The 20630-nt window shown below is 39.5% G+C and overlaps 1 protein-coding gene across 1 annotated transcript in view; it reads right to left on the bottom strand.

Annotated features, from left to right (window-relative positions):
- LOC133614370 (calpain-5-like) overlaps positions 1–15938 on the bottom strand; it is a 62266-nt gene extending 46328 nt beyond the window's left edge. Inside the window, exons 1-2 of the mRNA XM_061972270.1 lie at positions 15917–15938; positions 5138–5301 (exon numbers count right to left, since the gene is read on the bottom strand). Of these exons, the coding sequence (XP_061828254.1) occupies positions 5138–5293 (156 nt within the window). The 5' untranslated portion in view covers positions 5294–5301; positions 15917–15938. The remainder of the gene's footprint in view (positions 1–5137; positions 5302–15916) is intronic.
- Positions 15939–20630: the final 4692 nt, after the last annotated feature.

Genomic DNA, 20630 nt, shown 5'->3' with positions numbered 1-20630 from the left:
AGGCACACAATATAAACAGTGTACCTGCCCAATGACGTTATAACTGTAGAATGATGGAGGGCGAGTTCTTGGTTTCTTATGTGGGTTTATTGTTAGGCAGTTTCATTAACGTCCTCCCAGCGCCGTAACAACACACAACAACAGCAGTCACGTTTTTGTCTACTGTAAAGCAGTTGTTCGTCTGCCGTAAACAGCAATGTTGTGACACTCTTAAACAGGACAATACTGCCATCTAGTGCATTTGATGAAAGCACTTTTGTGCGTGCCACACATCAATGCATCATCAGAGAGGGTGTTCAGCATGGTTAGAAAAATAGTGACAAATAGAACAAGGATGGACAATTCAACCCTTAACTCAACAATGAGTAGATGAGTGTTATGTGTGTGTATATGTGTAAATAAATGAACACTGAAATTCAAGTATTTATTTTATTTATTTATATATATATATATATATATATATATATATATATATATATATATATATATATATATATAAATGAAATACTTGACTTGGTGAATCCTAGCTGTAAATATACTCCTCCCCTCTTAACTAAGGCTGAAACGACGCGTCGACGTTATCGACGTCATCGGTTACGTAAATACGTCGACGCCGTTTTTGTGCGTCGGCGCGTCGCATATTTACGTCACACTACTTTACTGTCATGGCGGAGCGCAAAGCAGACGATGCGAGCGAGGGGAAAAAAGCACGCCAAAAGTCGTCAAAAGTGTGGGAGTATTTCAATAAACGGCCTAATAATGTTGTTGTATGCACACTGTGTCGAGCGGAAATGGCCTATCATAGCAGCACAACGGCTATGAAGGAACATTTGAAAAGAAAACCCCCGACAGCGTTCTTGCCATCACCATCAACAAGTCAATCGTCCGCGTGCGTATACGTTGTCATTATTACACAAAAACATGAATGTGTCATTTGTATCTGCGTTGTAAATTCATAAACTAAAGCACCGTTTCGCTCTGAGAGGCGCGTTTGGCGTGCCTGTTCAGTGTTTACAAAGACGCGCTCCTCTTTAACGCTGTGGAGAGGCGGCGGCGGCGAGCGAGCGGCGAGGCGGGGCGCGCCGGGAGCGACGCCGCAATCGTGCCCAGGTGCGCGATCCGCGCAGTTGGAAGAGAAAAGACTTTGTGTAAAATTAAAAGATTGTAAACCTGGCAAAGCCGTCTGGCGTTCAGTCTGTCGGTCCTGAAAGAACCCCACGGCACAAGACGTGTCACAAACGCTAACGTTAATTAGTTGTGCAAATACCTTTTACAACATTAACAGTTACATATACTATGTACAAACCAACAATTAACTTTCACTTTAATCATACTATCATTGTTGTGTTATTAAGCAAAATAAGCAATACTTTTACTTTTGTTGAAATGTTTACACTGTACACTTTTTTGTATTGGATGTTTAGCTTTATTTTTGCACATTTTAGCAAATAAGCAATACTTTTACTTTTGTTGAAATGTTTACACTTGTTACAGAATATTTCCGTTTTGCACTTTTTTGTATTGGATGTTTATCTTTATTTTTGCACATTTTAAAGCAAAATAAGCAATACTTTTACTTTTGAAATGCTTATACTATTCCAGAATATTAAGATTTGCACTGGATGTTTACTTTTATATTTGCACATTAAAAAGCAAATAAGCTACTTTTAATTTTGTTAAATGTTAAAAGTTTTAAATGTTTACATTGTTACAGAATATTTTGTCATGTTGTTGTCAATGTTGACTGAGTGGCCATACTTTTTTTTTTGTAAATAAAAGCCATGCCTTTTGAAAAAACTGGCCTACATTTATTTTTTCCTCTTCATTTTAAATTAAAAAAAAATCGGTAAAAGGAAAAATAATCTATAGATTAATCGAAAAAAAATAATCTATAGATTAACCGATTAATCGAAAAAATAATCTATAGATTAATCGATAGAAAAATAATCGTTAGCTGCAGCCCTACTCTTAACCACGCCCCCAACCACGCCCCCCACCCCCCACCTGCCGAAATTGAAGGTCTCAAGGTTGGCAAGTATGACTATCGGCCATGGGCCCGCTCCAATCTAAAAGCACTTGTTGGTGATTTTGTCGTGTTTAGGATTTGAGTAAAACCCAACGTAAATAGGCAACAGCACACAGTTAATTTGTAGAGATGTCCGATAACATCGGACTGCCGATATTATCGGCCGATAAATGCTTTAAAATGTAATATCGGAAATTATCGGTATCGGTTTCAAAAAGTAGAGCGCCAATAAACCTTAAAGGCACTTTTCGTGCCGGCCCAGTCACATAATATCTACGGCTTTTCACACACACAAGTAAATGCAACACATACTTGGTCATCAGCCATACAGGTCACACTGAGGGTGGCCGTATAAACAACTTTAACAGTGTTACAAATATGCGCCACACTGTGAACCCACACCAAACAAGAATGACAAACACATTTCGGGAGAACATCCGCACCGTAACAAACCATAAACGCAACAGAACAAATACCCAGAACCCCTTGCAGCACTAACTCTTCCGGGACACTACAATATACCCCCCACCCAACCCAGCCCACCTCAACCTCCTCATGCTCTCTCAGGGAGAGCATGTCCAAAATTCCAAGCTGCTGTTTTGACGCATGTTTAAAAAAAAAAAGCACTTTGTGACTTCAATAATAAATGTGGCAGTTGGCATTTTTTTCCATAACTTGAGTTGATTTATTTTGTAAAACCTTGTTACATTGTTTAATGCATCCAGCGGGGCATCGCAACAAAATTAGGCATATTAATGTGTTAATTCCACGACTGTATATATCGGTATCGGTTGATATCGGAATCTGTAATTAAGAGTTGGACAATATCGGATATCGGATATCCCCATCGCTGCCACAAATGGATTGCAGGCCTGTGAGAAACACTGTACAGAGCATACTTGCCAACCCTCCCGAATTTTCCGGGAGACTCCCGAAATTCAGCGCCTCTCCCGAAAACCTCCCGGGACAAATATTCTCCCGAAAATCTCCCGATTTTCAGCCGGAGCTGGAAGCCACACCCCCCTCCAGCTCCATGCATGACGGGAGGACAACAGGGTGACAAGAACTAAATCATCCAGACTAGAGATAAATTGTATTATTATGTTTATCTTACCTAAAAATAAATATATTTAATAATTTACAAAAAAAAAACCTAAATACATGTTTACTATATTTTGCTAAAAACATCAAAATTAATTGTATTTTTATTTGTATTTTTTCCTGACTCCTTATTACATCCAGCCATAAATCATACATTAAAATAAACATATTTGAAATAATTGATTTTAAATTATCATAATAATTCATTTAAAATGACCATATTTAATTATTAAAATAATTGCCTGTTTATCAACAACTTTAGCATTTTATTCATTACATCTTGAAACTCTCAGAAGCCAAATTATGTTATATTCCTTAATATTTATTTATGCAAGTTTGAAGTATCAATTATCTAAACACAGTTTTGTTTGCATATTTTCAGGATGTAGATATATATATATATATATATATATATATATATATATATATATATATATATATATATATATATATAGCGAGAATACCAAGAAGCGCATATGCCAAATTTTCAAAGAGAACGGCCTACGGATCACGATTGAAGCCAACAAGCAAACCGTCAACTTCCTTGACGTCACTTTCAACCTGAGAAATAACAGCTACCAACCATTCACGAAACCCAACACAACACTCCAATACGTGCACCATGACAGCAACCACCCACCCACCACCACGAAAAGAATACCTACCGGAATTAATAAAAGGCTATCGATGCTGTCATCTAGCAAAGCTGAATTTGACCAAGCAACCCCCCCGTACCAAAAAGCCCTTGATGAAAGCGGATACAATTTCACCCTCACCTATGAACCCACGCCAGGAAACCAGCCAAAAAAGAACAGAAAACGAAACGACATCATCTGGTACAACCCCCCATACAGCAAAAACGTCTCAACTAACATTGGACACAAATTCCTCAATCTGATTGACACTTTCCCAAAGACAACACCCTAAGAAAAGTATTCAACAAGAACAACATTAAATTGAGCTACAGCTGTATGAACAATATACGACAAATCATCTCAAACCACAACAAAACAATTGCAAATGAGCCGTCGGCCCCCGGACAGAGCGACTCCAAAACCAACAAAGGCTGTAACTGTCGAAAGAAACCTGATTTACCTCTCAACGGGGGGTGCTTACAAACATCAGTTGTCTACCAATCTAAGGTAATACGCAAGGACATTAACACATCCGACACATATGTAGGATTAACCGAGGGAGAATTCAAAACCAGATGGAACAATCACAAGGCTTCTTTCAGGAACCAAAACCTGCGGAATACCACAGAACTCAGCAAACACATTTGGGACCTCAAAGACAATAATGTTGAATATTCAATAACATGGCAAATTCTTGCATCCAGCACACCTTACAATAGTGGTAATAAAAGATGCAACCTATGCTTGAAAGAGAAACTGTTTATTATTTACCGTCCAGACCTGTCATCCCTCAACAAGCGCAGCGAAATTGTAACAGCATGCCGCCATAGACGGAAACACCTCCTAGGTAACACATGAGCCAATCACCACGCCCCTACGCCAGCCTGTACCCACCCACTCTGTGCCCTATATAAACCATGGTATGTGAATGCTCCCATTAAAATCTCCTGATGATTGAGGGTACCCCCCCCTCATGAAACAGGCCTGTAGAGATGAAATAGTCTTGTGATTTTTTTCCCCACACATATATATATATATATATATATATATATATATATATATATATATAGATATATATATATATATATATATATATATATATATATATATATATATATGAAATACTTGACTTGGTGAATTCTAGCTGTCAATATACTCCTCCCCTCTTAACCACGCCCCGCCCCACCCCCAACCACACCCCTACCCACTCCTCCCGAAATCGGAAGTCTCAAGGTTGGCAAGTATGGTACAGAGTGAACAATGAGTACAAATAATTGCATGAACCTTCTGCAGAACATTGAACAAATGCTTCATGTTGCTGTCATGCCTCAATAAAGTGCACTAGAAAAACATGTGAGGAAAGCGGAGGACACACCTTTGGCCTCTTCCAGATGACGAGGCCGACGCGGTTGCGATTGTAGAAGAGCGACTGGTCAGAAGCGGGGAAGAGAGGGTCCTCAAAGAGGCAACCAAGCTGGTGACACTTCTTCTTCAGATCGACGTAGGACTGGCCCTTGTAGGGGATCACCATCCTGCTTCCTGTCAACAACCAGCACAGTTCATCCACACTGTTAAGATGTCGGTCAATGTTCTTATTGAATGGGTTTGAATCCATTCAAACTGGAGAACAAATTGAAGTTCCTGCTCAAAGACTAGATAGAACAGCATATCACATAATTGTAGAACTAGAACCAATTCATTTTGAACCGTGATTAATCTGATAAAAAAATTCTAATCATTTGCCAGCTCTAGTATAATATGATATTGTAGTGTAGGTTTCTGAGCTAGTATAGGCTCACATATGTATGTTAATAGTTAATATAGTTCCTTGAATTCTTGAAGTTTGTTGATTATGAGCAAGAACTGATGATAAAAGCTGCTCAGGTGAGAGGCGAAACTTCTTCAAAGACAAACTGAACAGTCCAGTTGTGATCGATACTAGGGACGTCCCGATCCAGGTTTTTGCACTTCCGATCCGATACCGATACTGACCTATCCAAGCATGTATTAAAGTTTAAAGTTATTTAGCCTACTTAGTTGTCAGAATCATGTTGAAAAGGGTTTTAGTACTCTTGATAACAACTAGCCAGCTGAATTAGGGGAGTTTGAATAATACACAATGGTTGGTAACAAGAAACTGACCTGTTTATTCAAGGATAAACACAAAATAGACAAAATTATACATGACAAACAGAAATGGCATCATTGAACTAGGGCTGGGCGATATGGCCTTTTTTTAATATTGCGATATTTTAAGGCCATATTGCGATACACGATATATATCTCGATATTTTGCCTTAGCCTTGAATGAACACTTGATGCATATAATCACAGCAGTATGTGTCACACCGCGGTGAGGGATGTCTTGTCTTGGTTTTTTCTGTCTTGTGATGTGCATGTTTTAGTTTGAAAAGTAACTCTCCTCTCGTTTCAGGTCACTTGCCCTTCCTTTTGTGTCATCAGTCTGACGTCATCCCGATTCCCTAATTGTTTCCACCTGTTCCCTATTACCCTCATGTGTCTTATAAGCCCACTCCTTCCTTTGTTCTGTGCCAGATTGTTTCGTTTGTTCGTACTCTCTAGCATCCATGCCCATGTCCATGCCTTGTCTTGCCTCGCCTCATCTTGTGCTTATGTTCTTTGATTCTGAATCCCTTCGTTGCTATTTTGAGTTTTCCTTTCTTCCTCCTCAGCAGAGTGATTTTTTTGTTATTTAGTTTATTCAGCCGAAGTGGTAAGTTTCAGTTATTTTTAATTCTTTCCTCACATTTTTGAGTGACAATTTTTGTTAATACTTTATTAGATTAGATAGTATAGAATTTTTCATAGTTGTTGTTTCTTCCTCCTGTTGGAGCGTTTTTTTGTTTATACATTTTATAGCATTTATTAATTATAGTTCGTCTTTGCTTTTGTGTTTTCCTCCGTTCGGAGCGAATTTTGGTTGTTCCTATTTTTTGGAACCTTTTTTGCCGGTTAGTTTTTGGATAAATAGATATTGTAATCCTTGACTTTGGAGGTGAAAAGGAAGCTGTCAAAATAAAAGCCTGTCTAAGTTCCCTACTCTGCATCTGAGTCCTATCCTTTTACCAAGCCTTGACAGTATGATGATTCTATGTGTTTACATTAAAACATTCTTCTTCATACTGCATTAATATATGCTACTTTTAAACTTTCATGCAGAGAAGGAAATCACAACAAAAAAAAAAATCACTATTTTTTTCATACGGTGTTGATGTGGAAATGTTTGCCTCGGCATTTTGATGGTGTGGGCGTGTGGCACCGAATGGAGATAAGCGTCACGACAGACGTTACAATATTTGAACAATGATGACGAAAACTGTTTTCTCTGTCGCGTCCGTGTGTCGGAAATTGTTATGCGCTTATTTTTTTATTTGATTTTGTGCGTGGCATAGATTTGCCGTGCGCAGAGGACGCTTGAGCAGTGCGCAATTGCACAGGCGCGCACGGCTGCGCTAGCATCACAGCTAACGTTAGCCATGCTGCTACCTCTCTGCTGGGAGAGGACGTATACGTATGTGACGTATGACGTGACAGTATGTGACGTATAGGGCTGCAGCTAACGATTATTTTTCTATCGATTAATCTATAGATTATTTTTTTCGATTAATCGGTTAATCTATAGATTATTTTTTCGATTAATCTATAGATTATTGTTCCTTTTATCGATTATTTTTTTTATTTAAAATGAAGAGGAAAAAATAAATGTAGGCCAGTTTTTTCAAAAGGCATGGCTTTTATTTACAAAAAAAAAAGTATGGCCACTCAGTCAACATTGACAACAACATGACAAAATATTCTGTAACAATGTAAACATTTAAAACTTTTAACATTTAACAAAATTAAAAGTAGCTTATTTGCTTTTTAATGTGCAAATATAAAAGTAAACATCCAGTGCAAATCTTAATATTCTGGAATAGTATAAGCATTTCAAAAGTAAAAGTATTGCTTATTTTGCTTTAAAATGTGCAAAAATAAAGATAAACATCCAATACAAAAAAGTGCAAAACGGAAATATTCTGTAACAAGTGTAAACATTTCAACAAAAGTAAAAGTATTGCTTATTTGCTAAAATGTGCAAAAATAAAGCTAAACATCCAATACAAAAAAGTGTACAGTGTAAACATTTCAACAAAAGTAAAAGTATTGCTTATTTTGCTTAATAACACAACAATGATAGTATGATTAAAGTGAAAGTTAATTGTTGGTTTGTACATAGTATATGTAACTGTTAATGTTGTAAAAGGTATTTGCACAACTAATTAACGTTAGCGTTTGTGACACGTCTTGTGCCGTGGGGTTCTTTCAGGACCGACAGACTGAACGCCAGACGGCTTTGCCAGGTTTACAATCTTTGAATTTTACACAAAGTCTTTTCTCTTCCAACTGCGCGGATCGCGCACCTGGGCACGATTGCGGCGTCGCTCCCGGCGCGCCCCGCCTCGCCGCTCGCTCACCGCCGCCGCCTCTCCACAGCGTTAAAGAGGAGCGCGTCTTTGTAAACACTGAACAGGCACGCCAAACGCGCCTCTCAGAGCGAAACGGTGCTTTAGTTTATGAATTTACAACGCAGATACAAATGACACATTCATGTTTTTGTGTAATGATGACAACGTATACGCACGCGGACGATTGACTTGTTGATGGTGATGGCAAGAACGCTGTCGGGGGTTTTCTTTTCAAATGTTCGTTCATAGCCGTTGTGCTGCTATGATAGGCCATTTCCGCTCGACACAGTGTGCATACAACAACATTATTAGGCCGTTTATTGAAATACTCCCACACTTTTGACGACTTTTGGCGTGCTTTTTTCCCCTCGCTCGCATCGTCTGCTTTGCGCTCGGCCATGACAGTAGTGTGACGTAAATATGCGACGCGCCGACGCACAAAAACGGCGTCGACGTATTTACGTAACCGATGACGTCGACTACGTCGACGCGTCGTTTCAGCCTTAGTGACGTATGACGTGACAGTATGTGACGTGTGTAAGAAGGTGCGCTCGCTGTCTGTGAGAGGGAGACACAGGAAAGAGTGAGAAGAGCCTGTCGTGTAATGCCAGCAGCTAAAAGCAACTGCGTGAGAATCCACAGACCTGTGGATGTGTTGAAGGTGTGCTGGAAATTAGGGAGCAGCAGAAAAGTGGAATGTATTGTTTAAATTGGTGCGTTGGAAAACACGGACCGGAGTTTGTTTTTTTTTAAACTGGATCTTGATCGGCATTTTCCCATGCCTTGCCGATACGCATTTTTTTGCAAATATCGGCGGCCGATCCGATCCAAATATCGGATCGGGACATCCCTAATCGATACAGTAACAATGCCCTCAGAATGCAGCTCTTGTCCTATAATATAAACCACACATGTATGGTCTGAATAAATGACACCTAAACTTCAACCTAAATATGTGAGACCGGAGCTGTATTTAGTCTTTGACCATAAACTGATGATAAAGAGTGCTCGGTTGAAAGGTGAAACATCCTCAAAGACAACCTGAACAGTACAGCTAATTAATACCGTTAACTAGTGTGTGTGTGTGTGTGGAATTAGAGCTGCTTTGACAGTGTGGAGAAAGAAGACTGAAGGGCAGGGCATGATTTGATGTGGGCGTTCAACAGATGTTCAAACATCACATGTTCGTCTTGTAATCGTGCTTCTTGAACACGCCAGACTAAAAATAGCATCTGCAAGCTTGCTTGGCCCCTGACCACAAAAAACGGGAACTTTACTCCCAGTGGTTTTGGAGACAAGTCTATAACTCAAAAAGATAGTGTCCTACAGAGACTAAAAAGTAACTCTCCAGAATAAACTAGAAATTAATATGGGGTACAGTTGAACATTCTAACACCAGGGAGAGCTCCACTAACATGTTAAACCCAGATTCCGATCCAACAAAGGTCTTAACTCATTCTCCTTCTATGCCACATCAATATGGAATGCACTCGAAAACAGGTGTAAAAGAAAGGGCATCTCTATCCTCCTTCAAAATCACACCTCCAGGCATACTTGCCAACAGGGCCGGCCCGTGGCATAGGCCGTATAGGCAAATGCTAAGGGCGCCGTCCATCAGGGGGCGCCACGCCAGTGCCACAAATGTTGGAGGAAAAAAAAAAAGTTGGTACTATTATTTCTAAATACAAAAAATAATCCCACGTTAATTAAAATGCAAAGTAAAGCCTATATAATAGAAATATTATTTGTTACAACATTACAAACCCCCCCCCCTTCGCCCGGTGCGCCCCCTCCCTTCCCGTATCAAGACTCTTTTTGGACGTCACCACATCAAAAAAATCAACACAAGATGTCAAAACGGCCAAAACTGTCAGGTGCCCAGGGAAGAAAAAAGAGAAAAGAAGAGGAGAAACGAGAAAAAGACAGAGGTAGCAAGTAGGTAACGTTAGCCTACATGAAATTATTTGTCTGTTACAGAATGTGATAGTAACCTGGCTTTTTAGCATTAAGCTAATGTTACATGATTCGGCAATTGCTAACGTCGGGTTAATATTGTGGAGGGGGCTAAATTGTTATGGAAAATAATAATGTAACGTTAGGTAATTACAGAACTCCCACCTTACATTCCTCAGGGACATTTGTATTAGATCTTTTAAGCAGGTGTTTTTTGTTTACATTGTTATTGCCTTCTGGTTAGCTAATGTTTGCCCTGCAGGTAATAGTCACTTTTCCACCCATTAGGTATAGTTGTAAGCCTAGTTGTTAAAGTGCACATCATTAATGTTAATTAAGCAATATGTATGTAAAAAATATTGTATTTCATATATTCATTTTTTATTTTTTGCATTCATTTATTTATTCATATTTTTTTTTAATCTTGTTAACTATTCTGATTGTTAATTTGCTTTCTTTATGTAAAAAAAAGGTCAAAGACAAAGCTATTTGGTTTCTTGTGAGTATATACAGTTCACTGCCGATGTGGGGGGGCGCCACCTAAAATCTTGCCTAGGGCGCCAGATTGGTTAGGGCCGGGCCTGCTTGCCAACCTTGAGACCTCCGATTTCGGGAGGTGGGGTGTGGGAGCGTGGTCGGGGGTGGGGCGGGGTGTGGTGTGGTTGGGGGCGTGGTTAAGAGGGGAGGAGTATATTGACAGCTAGAATTCACCAAGTCAAGTATTTCATACATATACATATATATATATCTACATCCTGAAAATATGCAAACAAAACTGTGTTTAGATAGTTGATACTTCAAACTTGCATAAATAAATATTAAGGAATATAACATAACTTGGCTTCTGAGAGTTTCAAAATGTAATGAATAAAATGCTAAAGATGTTGATAAACAAGCAATTATTTTAATAATTAAATATGGTCATTTTAAATGAATTATTATGATAATTTAAAATCAATTATTTCAAATATGTTTATTTTAATGTATAATTCTATGGCTGGATGTAATAAGGAGTCAGGAAAAAATACAAATAAAAATACAATTAATTTTGATGTTTTTAGCAAAATATAGTAAAAATGTTTGTTTTTTTTAATTCCATCCATCCATCCATCTTCTTCCGCTTATCCGAGGTCGGGTCGCGGGGGCAGCAGCCTAAGCAGGGAAGCCCAGACTTCCCTCTCCCCAGCCACTTCGTCCAGCTCCTCCCGGGGGACCCCGAGGCGTTCCCAGGCCAGCCGGGAGACATAGTCTTCCCAACGTGTCCTGGGTCTTCCCCGTGGCCTCCTACCAGTCGGACGTGCCCTAAACACCTCCCGAGGGAGGCGATCGGGTGGCATCCTGACCAGATGCCCGAACCACCTCATCTGGCTACTCTCCATGTGGAGGAGCAGCGGCTTTACTTTGAGCTCCCCCCGGATGGCAGAGCTTCTCACCCTATCTCTAAGGGAGAGCCACGCCACCCGGCGGAGGAAACTCATTTGGGCCGCTTGTACCCGTGATCTTGTCCTTTCGGTCATAACCCAAAGCTCATGACCATAGGTGAGGATGGGAACGTAGATCGACCGGTAAATTGAGAGCTTTGCCTTCCGGCTCAGCTCCTTCTTCACCACAACGGATCGATACAGCGTCCGCATTACTGAAGACGCCGCACCGATCCGCCTGTCGATCTCACGATCCACTCTTCCCTCACTCGTGTACAAGACTCCTAGGTACTTGAACTCCTCCACTTGGGGCAGGGTCTCCTCCCCAACCCGAAGATGGCATTCCACCCTTTTCCGGGCGAGAACCATGGACTCGGACTTGGAGGTGCTGATTCTCATCCCAGCCGCTTCACACTCGGCTGCGAACCGATCCAGCGAGAGCTGGAGATCCTGGCCAGATGAAGCCATCAGGACCACATCATCTGCAAAAAGCAGAGACCTAATCCTGCAGCCACCAAACCGGATCCCCTCAACGCCTTGACTGCGCCTAGAAATTCTGTCCATAAAAGTTATGAACAGAATGGGTGACAAAGGGCAGCCTTGGCGGAGTCCAACCCTCACTGGAAACGTGTCCGACTTACTACCGGCAATGCGGACCAAGCTCTGACACTGATCATACAGGGAGCGGACCGCCAAAATCAGACAGTCCGATACCCCATACTCTCTGAGCACTCCCCACAGGACTTCCCGAGGGACACGGTCGAATGCCTTCTCCAAGTCCACAAAACAAACTTTTAATTAATAAATATATTTATTTTTAGGTAAGATAAACATAATAATACAATTTATCTCTAGTCTGGATGATTTAGTTCTTGTCACCCTGTTGTCCTCCCGTCATGAAAAAAGGCTGTCCTCACTCAGGTCCGCATGGACCTGGAGGGGGCGTGGCTTCCAGCTCCGGCTGAAAATCGGGAGATTTTCGGGAGAATATTTGTCCCGGGAGGTTTTCGGGAGAGGCGCTGAATTTCGGGAGTACTCTCGGAAAATTCGGGAGGGTTGGCAAGTATGCCTCCAGGCAACTTCAAGCCTAAACCAACACCCTCCCCCTTCCACATCCCACCTCCCCGGACTGTAAATAATCAAATGTAGATACTTATTCTTATGCTTTCTGATCTCTCTCTCTGCGTCCACTACTTGCTGTACATATCCTACCAAGTCAGACCTACACTTTTTCAATGTCCATTTCTCTGATGATGCAATTGTTGATGACTGAAGTGTTGATATCAACCAAACCTACCCCCCCCCCCCTCCACATCCAGAGGTGGGTAGTAACGCGCTACATTTACTCCGTTACATCTACTTGAGTAACTTTTGGGATAAATTGTACTTCTAAGAGTAGTTTTAATGCAACATACTTTTACTTTTACTTGAGTATATTTATAGAGAAGAAACGCTACTTTTACTCCGCTACTTTTATCTACATTCAGCTCGCTACTCGCTACTAATTTTTATCGATCTGTTAATGCACGCTTTGTTTGTTTTGGTCTGTCAGACAGACCTTCATAGTGCCTGCGTTTCAACAAATACAGTCACTGGTGACGTTCACTCCGTTCCACCAATCAGATGCAGTCACTGGTGACGTTGGACCAATCAAACAGAGCCAGGCGGTCACATGACCTGACTTAAACAAGTTGAAAAGCGTATTCGGGTGTTACCATTTAGTGGTCAATCGTACGGAATATGTACTGTACTGTGCAATCTACTAATAAAAGTTCCAATCAATCAATCAAAAGTGTGAAGGAAAAAAGACCATTTTTTATTTCAACCGTACACCCCGTCAAAAGCCTAAAGACTGACTGCACAGTTCCTGTCTTCACAATAAAAGTGCCGCTCCATCGCGCCTGCGCTTTCAAAACAAGAGTCTCCGAAAGCCTGCGCAAACAAGCTAGCAAGCTACGGAGTTTGCCGCCAATGTATTTCTTGTAAAGTGTATAAAAACGAATATGGAAGCTGGACAAATAAGATGCCAAAAACCAACCACTTTCATGTGGTATTAGACAGAAAGGAGGAACTTTTTTTCTCCTCCATTTGAAAACCTGGACGTTTGTCATCACTACTGTCTGATTACAATCAATGCAAGTCATCAGAATCAGGTAATACACCAACTTATATTCTTGTCTTCATGAAAGAAAGGAATCTATATGTGTTAAACATGCATGTATATTCATTAAAACACATTTAACATGTAAACAAAAACGGCAAAATAAATAAATATAAATTATATACTGTATATATATATATGTGTGTGTATATATATGTATATGTATATACATATATATATGATATGTGTGTGTATGTTACTCATCAGTTACTCAGTACTTGAGTAGTTTTTTCACAACATACTTTTTACTTTTACTCAAGTAAATATTTGGGTGACTACTCCTTACTTTTACTTGAGTAATAAATCTCTAAAGTAACAGTACTCTTACTTGAGTACAATTTCTGGCTACTCTACCCACCTCTGTCCACATCCCACACCCCGGATTGTAAATAATGTAAATAATTCAATGTATATACTCTGATGATTATCTTGTGTGATGACTGTATTATGATGATAGTATATATCTGTATCATGGACCCCGATTTAAACAAGTGTGAAAAACTTATTGGGGTGTTACCATTTAGTGGTCAATTGAACGGAATATGTACTGTACTGTGCAATCTACTAATAAAAGTTTCAATCAATCAATCAAAATGAGAACTATTTAGCATTTAAGTCCCATCTTAAAACTCATTTGTATACTCTAGCCTTTAAATAGCCCCCCTGTTAGACCAGTTGATCTGCCGTTTCTTTTCTTTTCTCCTCTGCTCCCCTTTTCCTTGTGGAGGGGGGGGGGCACAGGTCCGGTGGCCATGGATGAAGTGCTGGCTGTCCAGAGTCGGGACCCGGGGTGGACCGCTCGCCTGTGCATCGGCTGGGAACATCTCTGCGCTGCTGACCCGTCTCCGCTCGGGATGGTGTCCTGCTGGCCCCACTATGGACTGGACTCTCACTATTATGTTAGATCCACTATGGACTGGACTCTCACTATTATGTTAGATCCACTATGGACTGGACTCTCACTATTATGTTAGATCCACTATGGACTGGACTCTCACTATTATGTTGGATCCACTATGGACTGGACTCTCACTATTATGTTAGATCCACTATGGACTGGACTCTCACTATTATGTTAGATCCACTATGGACTGGACTCTCACTATTATGTTGGATCCACTATGGACTGGACTCTCACAATATTATGTCAGACCCACTATGGACTGGACTCTCACTATTATGTTAGATCCACTATGGACTGGACTCTCACTATTATGTTAGATCCACTATGGACTGGACTCTCACAATATTATGTCAGACCCACTCGACATCCATTGCTTTCGGTCTCCCCTAGAGGGGGGGGGGTTACCCACATATGCGGTCCTCTCCAAGGTTTCTCATAGTCATTCACATCGACGTCCCACTGGGGTGAGTTTTTCCTTGCCCTAGGCCACCTACTCAGTGGCCTAGTGGATAGAGTGTCCGCCCTGAGATCGGTAGGTTGTGAGTTCAAACCAGAGTCATACCAAAGACTATAAAAATGGGACCCATTACCTCCCTGCTTGGCACTCAGCATCAAGGGTTGGAATTGGGGGTTAAATCACCAAAAATGATTCCCGGGCGCGGCACCGCTGCTGCCCACTGCTCCCCTCACCTCCCAGGGGGTGATCAAGGGTGATGGGTCAAATGCAGAGGACAAATTTCACCACACCTAGTGTGTGTGTGACAATCATTGGGACTTTAACTTTAACTTATGTGGGCTTTGTACCAAGGATGTCAGTGTGGCTTGTGCAGCCCTTTGAGACACTTGTGATTTAGGGCTATATAAATAAACATTGATTGATTGATTGGAAAAGTCATTTTACTTGACACGGTCAGTAAGGTACAGTATTCATTAATTTACCAAAAATGTTTATCATAATGATACTGAGAACTGTTTGCAATAACCTCATATAATATCTCATGAGTAACCAGTTCTTCACAACAGTCACAATATTGCCTTTTTATTTTGAAAGGTCTCGGAAGTGGGTTTGTTTACGCTGACATCGATTAAAAAAAAAAAAAGTTTAAAATGCCCCACTTTCCATATATATATATTTTTAAACGTGTCCTTTTGTTACGACTTGAGTATAATAAAGTTACGTCAATTTTAGATTATTTGGTACAAAAAAGGACGTTTTAGTATGAGCGATATTAGACTGTTGTATTCTTACCTCAAATGTCCGCCTGTCAGCTTCTATTCGTCTTTGCTCAACTTTGTTGTCTTTTCGTCTTCTTATGCGGAGGGAGAAGTATGATTAAGAGCTCAGAGTGTTGTTCCCACCTAGCAGAGATTAGTAGGAGTATTAAAAAAATAAAAAATAAACAAAGCAAGAAACTAACTCGCCTCGTCTTCAAGGGACCCTCGCGCATCTGGAGTCGAATTGGTGGTGCGTTCAATGACACGCTGATAAACTGGGACCAGCCGCCTTTGAGGAACATACACGTTGTTTCAAATGACAAGATGAGGTTTCTTTCCTTCTTTCCCGGCCCACTGACGTCATAAAAGCACGAATGTCACATTGTCAAAGTACGCCGATATAGTTTGAGCTTCGTCGTGAATTAGATGTATTATTGCCGACAACGACAAACATGACGATGACTTATACTCTGGTATTTACGACACATGGCATTGTGTTTGTGTAAAGGAATGGCCATTGTCGCATACAACAACCTTTATAGTGTCCTTTTCCACGTTGCCGTTATGCAATATGTCGTATTAATTGTTTTTGGAGTGTGCATCGGTCTTGCGGTTTTGAAAAGGGGCTCAATTAAATGCAGCTGACAGTACAGGTGGTGGTGGACCGATCCAATGGCCGATACCAGGGTAGTGCCGATAACGGTCAACACTAATGAGATCGATATTTTACAGCTCCACTGTTGTTTTATTTTGACAAATGTGTGTTTGGCTTTTATCAGAGGTGGGTAGAGTAGCCAGAAATTGTACTCAAGTAAGAGTACTGTTACTTTAGAGATTTATTACTCAAGTAAAAGTAAGGAGTAGTCACCCAAATATTTACTTGAGTAAAAGTAAAAAAGTATGTTGTGAAAAAACTACTCAAGTACTGAGTAACTGATGAGTAACATATACACACACACACACACACACACACACATATATATATATATATATATATATATATATATATATATATATATGTATGTGTGGGGGAAAAAAATCACAAGACTATTTCATCTCTACAGGCCTGTTTCATGAGGGGGGTACCCTCAATCGTCAGGAGATTTTAATGGGAGCATTCGCATACCATGGTTTATATAGGGCACAGAGTGGGTGGGTACAGGCTGGCCTAGGGGCGTGGTGATTGGTTCATGTGTTACCTAGGAGGTGTTTCCGTCTATGGCGGCATGTTGTTACAATTTCGCTGCGCTTGTTGAGGGATGACAGGTCTGGACGGTAGATAATAAACAGTTTCTCTTTCAAGCATAGGTTGCATCTTTTATTACCACTATTGTAAGGTGTGCTGGATGCAAGGATTTGCCATGTTATTGAATATTACACACCTTACAATAGTGGTAATAAAAGATGCAACCTATGCTTGAAAGAGAAACTGTTTATTATCCACCGTCCAGACCTGTCATCCCTCAACAAGCGCAGCGAAATTGTAACAACATGCCGCCATAGACGGAAACACCTCCTAGGTAACACATGAACCAATCACCACGCCCCTAGGCCAGCCTGTACCCACCCACTCTGTGCCCTATATAAACCATGGTATGCGAATGCTCCCATTAAAATCTCCTGACGATTGAGGGTACCCCCCCTCATGAAACAGGCCTGTAGAGATGAAATAGTCTTGTGATTTTTTTTCCCCACACATACATATATTGCGCTCTACTACGGTATCGAGCACTATTTTTTTGGATAATCTTATTAAGACATATATATATATGTATATATATATATATATATACATACATATACATTGATATATACAGTATATAATTTATATGTATTTATTTTGCTGTTTTTGTTTACATGTTAAAGGTGTTTTAATGAATATACATGCATGTTTAACACATATAGATTCCTTTCTTTCATGAAGACAAGAATATAAGTTGGTGTATTACCTGATTCTGATGACTTGCGTTGATTGTAATCAGACAGTAGTGATGATAACGTCCACGTTTTCAAATGGAGGAGAAGAAAAGTTCCTCCTTTCTGTCTAATACCACATGAAAGTGGTGGGTTTTTGGCATCTTATTTGTCCAGCTTCCATATTCGTTTTTATACACTTTACAAGAAATATATTGGCGTCAAACTCCTTAGCTTGCTAGCTTGTTTGCGCTGGCTTTCGGAGACTCTTGTTTTGAAAGCGCAGGCGCGATGGAGCGGCACTTTTATTGTGAAGACAGGAACTGTGCAGTCAGTCTTTAGGCTTTTGACGGGATGTACGGTTGAAATAAAAAAGGGTCTTTTTTCCTTCACACTTTTGATTGATTGATTGGAACTTTTATTAGTAGATTGCACAGTACAGTACATATTCCGTACAATTGACCACTAAATGGTAACACCCCAATAAGTTTTTCAACTTGTTTAAGTCAGGTCATGTGACCGCCTGGCTCTGTTTGATTGGTCCAACGTCACCAGTGACTGCATCTGATTGGTGGAACGAAGTGAAACGTCACCAGTAAGGCAGGCACTTTGAAGGTCTGTCTGACAGACCAAAACAAACAAAGCGTGCATTAACAGATGGATAAAAATTAGTAGCGAGTAGCGAGCTGAATGTAGATAAAAGTAGCGGAGTAAAAGTAGCGTTCCTTCTCTATAAATATACTTAAGTAAAAGTAAAAGTATGTTGCATTAAAACTACTCTTAGAAGTACAATTTATCCCAAAAGTTACTCAAGTAGATGTAACGGAGTAAATGTAGCGCGTTACTACCCACCTCTGGCTTTTATATATGGCGGCTGCAACTCCGAGAATACGTTTTGATACCGAAACGTTTAGGGGGATAAAACACTAAAGGTTTTAAATGACAAAATTAGGTTATATGTTTACTGTTTTAGAGTGTCCGCCATGAGATCGGTTGGTTGTGAGTAGTGATGGGTTGATGAGGCGTCATGAAGCGTTTCGACACATTGCAAAACTGTATTGATACTGTGTCGATACTGTGTTACTAAATACTGATATCTGCTGGACATTAAAAATCCCTACAGGCAACCTATGGACCGACTCAACTGACACTGATTTGATGCCCTAGTACAGGGGTCACCAACCTTTTTGAAACCAAAAACTACTTCTTGGGTACTGATTAATGCGAAGGACTACCAGTTTGATACACACTTAAATAAATAAATATATTGTCATTTGTAAGTTACACGTAAGTGTGATTTAAACAAGAATAGCTAAATAAATAAATAAATGTATATATATTAAAAAAAATGGGTATTTCTGTCTGTCATTCCGTCGTACATTTTTTTTTCCTTTAACGGAAGGTTTTTTGTAGAGAATAAATGATGAAAAAAACACTTAATTGAACGGTTTAAAAGAGGAGAAAACACGAAAAAAATTAAAATAAAATTTCGAAACATAGTTTATCTTCAATTTCGACTCTTTAAAATTCAAAATTCAACCGAGAAAAAGAAGAGAAAAACTAGCTAATTTGAATCTTTTTGAGAAATTTAAAAAAAGAATTTATGGAACATCATTAGTAATTTTTCCTAATTAAGATACATTTTAGAATTTTGATGACATGTTTTAAATTGGTTAAAATCCAATCTGCACTTTGTTAGAATATTTAACAAATTGGACCAAGCTATATTTCTAACAAAGACAAATCAGTATTTCTTCTAGATTTTCCAGAACAAAAATGTTAAAAGAAATTCAAAATACTTTGAAATAAGATTTAAATTTGATTCTACAGATTTTTGAGATTTGCCAGAATAATTTTTTTGAATTTTAATCATAGTAAGTTTGAAGAAATATTTCACAAATATTCTTCGTCAAAAAACCAGAAGCTAAAATATTTATTATTCTTTACAATAATAAAAAAAAAAATGTACTTGAACATTGATTTAAATTGTCAGGAAAGAAGAGGAAGAAATGTAAAAGGTAAAAAGGTATATTTGTTTAAAAATCCTAAAATCATTTTTAAGGTTGTATTTTTTCTCTAAAATTGTATTTCTAAAAGTAATAAGAAGCAAAGTAAAAAATAAATGAATTTATTTAAACAAGTGAAGACCCATCCATCCATCCATTTTCTACCGCTTATTCCAAGTGAAGACCAAGTCTTTAAAATATTTTCTTGGATTTTCAAATTCTATTTGAGTTTTGTCTCTTTTAGAATTAAAAATGTCGAGCAAAGCGAGACCAGCTTGCTAGTAAATAAATAACATTTAAAAAATAGAGGCAGCTCACTGGTAAGTGCTGCTCTTTGAGCTATTTTTAGAACAGGCCAGCGGGCGACTGATCTGGTCCTTACGGGCGACCTGGTGACCGCGGGCACCGCGTTGGTGACCCCTGCCCTAGTATATACAATAATATAAACCAAGTCATTGTATTTCATTTCGGATTATTTCATATCTTCATTTAAATAAAAATATATTTGTATCTTTTTTAGATACAGTCAATAAATAATGTGAACATGTATCATAACATGGAAATCTAAGAGAACGTGTTGTGGATGATTGTGGACTGGGAATTGTTTTAATTTTATTTTTTTTATACATTTTTATAAAAAAAATTAAAAAAAAGTTTTTCCGACGTATTACATTTTAGACGATTTTTCTTAGTTATTATTTCTCCGGCTGTAGAAAAGAGCCGCTCACAGGGCACAGAGGAGGCGTCAGTGCGACACAGTTGGCGTATCGGTCACGTGACCAAAACAGCTCATGATCGGTCACGTGACTTTCCAAAAGCGGTACGCGC

This window comes from Nerophis lumbriciformis, linkage group LG17, assembly GCF_033978685.3.
Source record: "Nerophis lumbriciformis linkage group LG17, RoL_Nlum_v2.1, whole genome shotgun sequence".
Taxonomy (NCBI): Eukaryota; Metazoa; Chordata; class Actinopteri; order Syngnathiformes; family Syngnathidae; genus Nerophis; species Nerophis lumbriciformis.
The sequence above is the reverse complement of the archived record's forward strand: the minus strand, read 5'-3'. Positions and strand labels throughout refer to the sequence as shown.